We start from the raw sequence: 8,516 nt of genomic DNA, 5'->3' as shown, positions 1-8,516 counted from the left end.
TAATGGGAACTAGGTGGTGTTCGAGAAATCGTGGTTGTCAGGCACAACAGCCGAGTTAAAAACATTTGTAAGTAACACAGAAGTCCAAACTCCCTTAGATTATTTTATTCAGACACCATGTGCATCGATCTGCGATCCGTGTGTCAAATTTGTAGACACGGCATTGACATATCGTCAGAACGTTATAGGTTTAGTATCTGTGTCTGACAACCACGCTTCGATATCACACTCGGAGCCATCAAACATTGATGTATTCGCATCTCCAACAGCGACCCTGCCTTTGAAACGACCAGCACAGACCCCACCATCGGCGTTGCGACGGTTGTCCGTCGCTGAACAGTTATCAACGTCGGTGGAAAAGCTAAATCTCCGCATTTCAAGCAGATCATCATCGACATGCAAGAAGAAAATTACATTTGATCACGTCTACACGAAGGGCCAAGTACATACTGATTCCCTTTCCAATTTCGACATGTCTGTAATGTTCACTGAGTTCGATGAAGAAATTGACAGTGAAATAGCAAAAATGTCACATGGCAGCAGTGTGTTGTTTGCCATGAAAGACCCCGACAGTCTATCGACAGACAATTTATTCAGGCGAACTGTCCAGGAGATGTTCTTACACTGCCCCACCCTACTCAAGTGTCTAACATCAGCACTACACAAGTCGGGGAGCACAGAGACCATGGTGGCCACCATAGCTACGATATATGGCATGCTGATGCACAGTAGAAACACCAAAGCGTCGGCCATCCAGAGGCTGTATTCATCTCTTGCTATCAGATACCATGCTGACAAAGAGGTTTGTGTAAGAAAGTGTATCGTTACGCTCCGATCATATGGTTATGTACAATAATTAATTGATTAATTTAACTGCTGATCCATGATAAAGTTTGCTCTTTTTTGTTTTGTTCAATTCTGTTTTGTTTACCCATTAGTTTTTGTTTTATCAATGGTTTGTGGTTGGTACTGACAGAATAAATTGTCACCGGGTTCAACTCCTGGAGATCAGGCACGACTATTCAGATGCAAAATGAGAATTAAACTATCAAAACATTACTGATATTTAAATATATTTATATTATGTTAAACTTTCATTACTATGATCCATTATTAGCTATTATCTCAGGGTTACTATGATCCATTATTATTATACATTTCTCAAATATGTCAGTTTTCTGTACCATCACTTTGGTTTATTTTTGTTTTGTTTCTGTTTATTTTAGTTTTACTACCGAAGGGTTTTGGTGTGACTGATAGGTCCAATGGTTTTCCGATTGGGGTTTTGGCTGGAACATTTTATTTATATTTGGTTTAAACAATATTTATTTCATAATTCAAAACAGGGTAATTTACAATAATACAAAATAGGATTTGACAACAAGCGAGATCGCTGCAATATAGTAAGCCATTTCCTTTAAGTATATATTTACATACATACATTTGCCGTGTTTGATTTATGCTGCTACAAAGTTGAAGAATATAAATACATGTATACATTTAGTGCATGCATGCACACACGCACACACGCACGCACGCACACACACTTTACTACATTTGCGTACAGTCTATCTTGTATCTTCATACAACACTGTTGGTAAGGTCATTTTGAATGATTGTGTGACCATTTCAGCTCAGATTTTGAGGCATTCTTGTAATGTAATCTCACATGTTCTATTTCAGCTGCTGTCCAACCTCAATAAGGTTCATTTGACGCTTTCGGCTGAATCCAAAAGGAATCTTGTGAAGGAATTTGGAGACCATATGGAGGATAAACTGATTAGGGACCTCTCAGAGGGGAAGACGGGCAAACTGAATGGGGATAACTTGGACATTCGAGTTCGAACAAGTGACATCAGGATGAATAACAGGGACAAGGACTACCATTTCTTCACATCCTCCATCATCGACCGAGTTAAGGTCACCACATACTCCGTGGCGCCCCCTGAAATTGGCATGGATATCGGCAAGGTTCTGACCTCTGCTGAAGAAAAGGGGACTTACAGGAATGGCTTGAAGGTCGTGCTCTCTCGCATCATGGTACATATTTGTCTAGTTTATATTTAAAAACTTCTCATTAAATGTAGCCTATCTTTGAAATTTAAATTAGTTTCATATAACAAACAAAGGCAAATCCATATTATTTAGTATGTGTGCATATTTTTGTGATTTGACACTATAGAGGTTTACAATTTTCAATGTCCGGAATTTGGGATTTGTAATTATTATTTACGAGGCATGATATGTCCACTAGCATTCACATATATATAGTAACACGTAGGCCATAAGTAGAGGTTTATACCGGGTACAGGTGTAGACCAACCACCTGGCAATTCTTTTGCATTTGTTTGGTTATAGGGTGGGGTGGGGATTGTTTGATGTGACCCCCGGGGTAACTGATATGAGCCACAGGGTAGGAACTGATCCTCAGGCAATTATGTATGTGTGGTTGTTTCGGTCTCTTTATACCAGTAAATGTATATATGAATATAGGGTGGGAATCTCAGCCGTTTAAGCATAATTATGATAAACATCTCGGATAATCCAGGGTAACCGATTTGTATAATTTTATATATAAATTTGACTGCAATTTATTTGTCTATCGATGTAAAAAGGTCTTACCCTGTAGCGCCGCTCGTTACAAGGGCGAGAGTTACTCTCCCCCCTCTCCGATGCCCCGCGACCGTCCGAGTATTGACTGAACAGCGTTGCCTGGCAACCAGAGGCAGTCAATACGGCCGCAAGCTGCGCAATTAAGATGGCTGCTGCCGCTGTCGCGGCACTGGGGTGCTGACTGATTGGGGATTAACTCGGAGGACCCCAATTAGCTGGTGCGGACGTGTGGTGATTAGCGGCGGTAGGCTCAGCATAGGGGAGAAACCGTGGCGATACTGCACGGCTGATGCGAGGTGGCGTTAGGCTGGTCAACCGTGTAGTGTAATCATGAGGTGGGATTAGCGGCTTACTTGCCGCTAATCAGGCATAAAGCCCGCCAAATGCCAGAGCCAGCGGCCATATTGGACACTCGCGGCACGCCCGCGCTGTTAGGGGCCGCCACCTCCTGGAGGGTGGTGGTACAAAATAGCGAGTCTTTGCCGTTAGGTGCCGCCACCATCCAGGGCAATAGTGGTGAAGCCCCGCGTACGCGTGTGTGTGAGACGCCGTGATTGGCGCGTGCGGCGCGTGCGTGAGCACGCGCCGCGGCCCGCCTTTGGCTATAAAGGCCGCGACCCGAGCAGAATCTGGGATTCTCTCTCGGCAGCCAGAAGCGACAGCGACTATAGATTGTAAACTGTAACTGTTCAAATCACAGTCTTTATTAAACTACATCAGTCATGGTAACTAACTGACTTCTCTTTGCCTGTCTTTTGGCTACGCATATAACACTAGAATCTACAACTAAATAGTAACGTAAATTCAAACATTACATTTGGTGCCGTGTCCAGGATTCGAACCTGGGTTATTGCTCCCAACCCCTCCCATCCCACCGCGCAACTGCGCCAAACGCTGTGTCGTACGCTGCGCCCTACTACGCTGATCCTCTACGCTCTGCTGCATTCTACGGTGCTGTGAACGCAGCGCCGTGCTGGTGGGGGTGGGTTGGGGGGTTGGGAGATGCTATTGTTGATGAGACGGCTCATGATTCGTATAGTAGATAGCACCGTGGGATGCTCACAATAACCAGAAACTAGCGACTCTCACGGCATCAAATGTAATGTATATCGCTCTCACATCCCTGTTGCTCACCATTATAGTCATCGCCACATATTGCTACTGTTGTCGCTGCCGCCACCCTCACAGCCCCGAGCACCAGCCCCAACCCAATCCAGCCGATCTTTCCCCACCTCCTCTCAGACGTACACGAATAGCAAGTTACCCACCCACCCCCACCACGACCACACCTTGTTCGCTATTTTCCGGCATGCCACTAACAATTCTTGAGCCCCAACTACGAATGGGTTCCTTCGACCCTATAACACCCACCTACCAGTCCAATGACCATGGTTTCCCCGGCCCGACCCTTCTTGCCAATACCCCACCACCCACCTCTGTAATGGTACGACCTCCTCCTAATGCAAATATCACACAAATACTTTCCGACATGGCCCCCAACTCCCCAATCCCTAAGGATTCCCTACTCACTCCCATACTGCACCGGCATATCTCTCTACTGCCCCGCCCAGCACACCGTTCTATGCCCACACCAGTTCCCTGCCCAACCGCCCCACCTCACGTCATCTAGCTTTCCTATCAGACGTTAAGCTAAGGTGATACGATTAGCGATATGCATCGCCATTCTATTATGCACCCTAGCACTTTATGAGTGGCCCATTATTTAATCAATACCGGCATAAGGATAGTTTTACAGCACCGACGACGTGCAGCGAGTGCACCGCTAGCACTAGTCTTGTTAATTAGTAGAGATAATCGTATTACCTTGTTTCGTAAAGCGCACTATAAGTAACACGCGTTTCATTTAAACGCATATATTTGTCAGACGCCGTTTAAAGCGGCCTATTTGTAATTCTGCTTATTCCGCGGCTTATACGCGACCGCATTCTATAATTTGTCCAGTGCCGCTATTGCACTAACCGGGCAGTCATTTTATATACTGTCCCGGCTATGATACTGTGCCACGTATTATCATACCACTTGAACATTGTCAGGACCCCTCCAACAACAGTCAGGGCGGGCCACACCCCAACGAATCACAACCACCGGCGCCGTCGTCTTCGGTGCCGATGCACGCCGGCGCCTCTGCGCCTGTGCCATCTGCACCCTCGGAGCCATGCCAGCGCTTACGCCGCATACGCCAGCGCAGCCTGTAGATGTGAGGTCTGTGCCGCAGGGCGGGGAGAAAGCGCGCTCCCTGCCTGCCGCAGGCCCGGTTCAACGGCACGCCAATGCCGCGCCACCCCTACCCCTACCCGGAACCTGACACCACTGGAGGATCCAGTGATGAACAGGACGACTCCAATGATGACTCTTGGGATGGCGAACGCCAATCGCCATTCCCAGATAGATACTACGTCGGCTCTTTCGTCAGGTCGGGCACAAACTCTGACCTCACGATGTATGAGTTTCGAGTCGGCGAGGACGACCCGGCGCATACAACGTTCGACCCTGAGCACATACGTCAGATAGCGCAAACACTCGCCACAGCAGCAATCTTGGCCGCTCTGTTGCAGCCACCCACCTCCCCTTCAAGACACGAGGAGGGCGAGCGCTGAGAAATCAGCATCATGAACATTATATATCTCTGTGAATGGCAGTGTTAGCTAGAATTTATTAGATGATTAGGTCCCTTCAGGACATATTTATAACAAGTAGCTCTGTACGGTGCGGACGACTACCACACCAGTAGTCCTTAATGTATTACTGTATTATTACTGTTATGTACTTTATTAGAATGCCACGACGTCAACGGCCCTCCCTGTGGACGGCCAGCCAGGAGGCTGGCATTCGATGTCCACAGGGTGGACATCGGTTTAGTGGGGGGAGAAGTGTAGCGCCGCTCGTTACAAGGGCGAGAGTTACTCTGCCCCCCTCTCCGACGCCCCGTGACCGTCCGAGTATTGACTGAACAGCGTTGCCTGGCAACCAGAGGCAGTCAATACGGCCGCGAGCTGCACAATTAAAATGGCTGCCGCCGCTGTCGCGGCACTGGGGTGCTGACTGATTGGAGATTAACTCGGAGGACCACAATTAGCCGGTGCGGACGTGTGGTGATTAGCGGCGGTAGCCTCAGCATAGGGGCGAAACCGTGGCGATACTGCACGGCTGATGCGAGGTGACGTTAGGCCTGGTCAACCGTGTAGTGTAATCATGAGGTGGGATTAGCGGCTTACTTGCCGCTAATCAGGCATAAAGCCCGCCAAATGCCAGAGCCAGCAGCCATATTGGACACTCGCGGCACACCCGCGCCATTAGGGGTCGTGACCTCCTGGAGGGTGGTGGTACAAAATAGCGAGTCTTTGCCGTTAGGTGCCGCCATCATCCAGGGCAATAGTGGTGAAGCCCCGCATACGCAGGTGTGTGAGACGCTGTGACTATAAAAGCCGGGACCCGAGCAGAATCTGGGATTCTCTCTCGGCAGCCAGAAGCGACAGCGACTATAGATTGTAAACATGTCTTTATTAAACTACATCAGTCATGGTAACTAACTGACTTCTCTTTGCCTATGTCTTTTGGCTACGCATATAACATTAGAACCTACAACTACATAGTAACGTAAATTCAAACGTTACAACCCATCTACTCAGTCTAATTTTGCTAATGAAACTGTCAAGGCCATAAATAAAAATTGTTGCTTTGTTTGTCCTTACCCGTCCGACCCAGAAAATATGGCCACACTCAAATTCTTTTTTGGTCTTGTTGAAACAATTTTTTTTCTTAATATTTTGTAAACCAACATATTTTTTTGTCAGTTTGGGCAAACCAACCTATTTTTAAGGATGGCCCTAAATGTGCATATATATGGCTTTTGTTTTCACAGGTGGAACACCTTCCTGGCTTTTCATGGATGGCTAATGTTTTCCCCAAACATCTTGAACACCCATTCAGCAAAGAAATGGCACTGAGGTCCACAATGCATGTTCTACCAGTTTCCTTGAACAATGAAGTAGCGTATGAGGGATGTGTCCGAATAATGGATGAATATGTACAGATGATAAACAGATGGTTTGCCAAAGCAGGAAGAGGTACTTGATACAGCAATACATTACTAATGAAATCTTAAACTTTATTATATTTATATTTACTTTGTTACCTCATGTGTCTGCCTCCATCAAATTACGTATGAATTCAGTCCAAGTTAAAAAAAAATTATCCGATTTTGATATTCGGAAAGTTCTAAACGTTTTAAATAGATTTAACTAGACATTAAAAATTGACATGTTCTCCATGTCCAGAATGAATTCATTTTTGGGGGAAAACTCATGCTGGCACTTGTGTCTATATAATTATACTGCACATTGAAAAGGGGTTAAATTTGACATCTGTAAGCGCCCATATTTTTTCTAGTTATTTCAGGTTTGCACCATATATTATTTCTGTGGCACAGTGATAAGTGCCCAGGGGAAAAAGTGCTAAGTTGGATGAACTGCAGAATATTAACTGAACACCCATGGGTGTACTTGAATGAGTTACAATTAGGTTCCAACCGATTGTCACTCAGTTGCATTCCTATGCAGCAGATGGACAAGTTTGTAGTCAGATGCAGTGTAATTTATGATATTTGTAGGCCTCAGTTGTTATGTTATTGTGTTCGTTAAGATTATTCAGTGAATAATTTATATTATTATTTAAGGCATTAAACCTGTAGTTTTCTGTTTTCAGGAGACGAGTTGGAAGCTTTGCGAGTTCCAGTAGGTGGAGACCAACTGACCAGGGTTAGACTGCAAGGGGCCAAGGCTCTCCGAGCAGGGACACATACAACCCAGCAACGACTTGATCAGTTGTTTCCTGTCATTGTCGAACTTTTTCACACACAACAGGATTTCCTTGAGGTATAGTGAACATGAAAAAACATTTTAGAAACAGGGACCATCCTGGAGGACAAGAATAGGAAGAAGTTTTAATAATTTCAAAGGGAAAGGCTGCTGAGTAAGATAGATTTTGTTTATATTTATGTTAAAACACTTACACTGTTTATCACAAGGAGATCTTTGGAAAGACTATAGACTATATTATCCCTGTCTTGGATGGTCCCTGCTAAGTTGCATGACATCATTCTTTTAATAAAGAGTAAATACATAATCTTTTATTTTCTCACTCTTTGCATAGCGGATTTACTCACCATGACATGAACATTCACAGAGCATAACAAACTGTTGTTTGTCATGGATTCAAGAATGCCACTGTATCTCTAACTTTATCCATGACATGCTTTATTATCGCAACAGAAAGGGCCTGGTCTCGGAGGAGGGGAGCAGTGATGTAATGCTAACGTCAAAACCTTGGCTCCTCCTTTGGGATGCAGGGTGGGCTGGCAGAAGCGTCTACTTCTTGGGTTAGGCTGATCTTCTCCAACCACTCATACTCGGGTGTGAAGTTTCTGCTGAATACGGTGGGGTCTGGCAAAGGTAGGTTGGCTACAGGACGGGGCTCCGGGTTTTCCTTATTAAAGAAAGCTGGTCGGATGTTGGAGAAGGATTCAGGAATCTCAGGAATTTTCTTTCCTATGTTGTTTGGAAGTTGGAGTGATGGCCTTATCTCGCCCTAATTATCGGGGCTTGGATGTTGGAACATTGTACCATGAAAAGATGTATTTGCCGTTGTTGCTGTGGGACTATGTTCAATGTTGTCAATGGCAGAGGTGGTGAAGAGTCCCTTTCGCAGAATGGGTGGGCACACAATCCCATCTACCACATACTGGTTCACCACGGATTCCCCTAGCAATGCAGAAACTTCCAACACTCTGTCGTAGGAAATGATAATGCCATTCTCATGAAGTATGTCAATGAGTGATTGCTTTCGTGTCTTTGAAAACACCGCCATCCCGGTTGAGCAATGGC

At 45.5% G+C, this 8,516-nt stretch overlaps 1 protein-coding gene across 1 annotated transcript; it reads left to right on the top strand.

Annotated features, from left to right (window-relative positions):
* Nucleotides 1–457: 457 nt before the first annotated feature.
* LOC106813828 lies at nucleotides 458–7,815 on the top strand. Its single transcript, XM_014818058.1, has 4 exons — nucleotides 458–802; nucleotides 1,684–2,019; nucleotides 6,497–6,701; nucleotides 7,339–7,815. The coding sequence occupies exons 1-4, from the start codon at nucleotides 473–475 to the stop codon at nucleotides 7,512–7,514; spliced, it is 1,047 nt and encodes a 348-aa protein (XP_014673544.1). The 5' UTR covers nucleotides 458–472; the 3' UTR covers nucleotides 7,515–7,815.
* Nucleotides 7,816–8,516: the final 701 nt, after the last annotated feature.

Source organism: Priapulus caudatus, unplaced genomic scaffold (genome assembly GCF_000485595.1).
Source record: "Priapulus caudatus unplaced genomic scaffold, Priapulus_caudatus-5.0.1 Scaffold831, whole genome shotgun sequence".
Lineage (NCBI taxonomy): Eukaryota > Metazoa > Priapulida > Priapulimorpha > Priapulimorphida > Priapulidae > Priapulus > Priapulus caudatus.
This window is presented reverse-complemented; position numbering and strand designations above follow the sequence as displayed.

Coding starts and splice junctions, on each gene's coding strand:
- LOC106813828 (XM_014818058.1), top strand. CDS start 473: ATGTCTGTAATGTTCACTGAGTTCGATGAAGAAATTGACAGTGAAATA. Junction 803..1,683: donor GATACCATGCTGACAAAGAG/GTTTGTGTAAGA, acceptor GTTCTATTTCAG/CTGCTGTCCAACCTCAATAA. Junction 2,020..6,496: donor CTTACAGGAATGGCTTGAAG/GTCGTGCTCTCT, acceptor TTGTTTTCACAG/GTGGAACACCTTCCTGGCTT.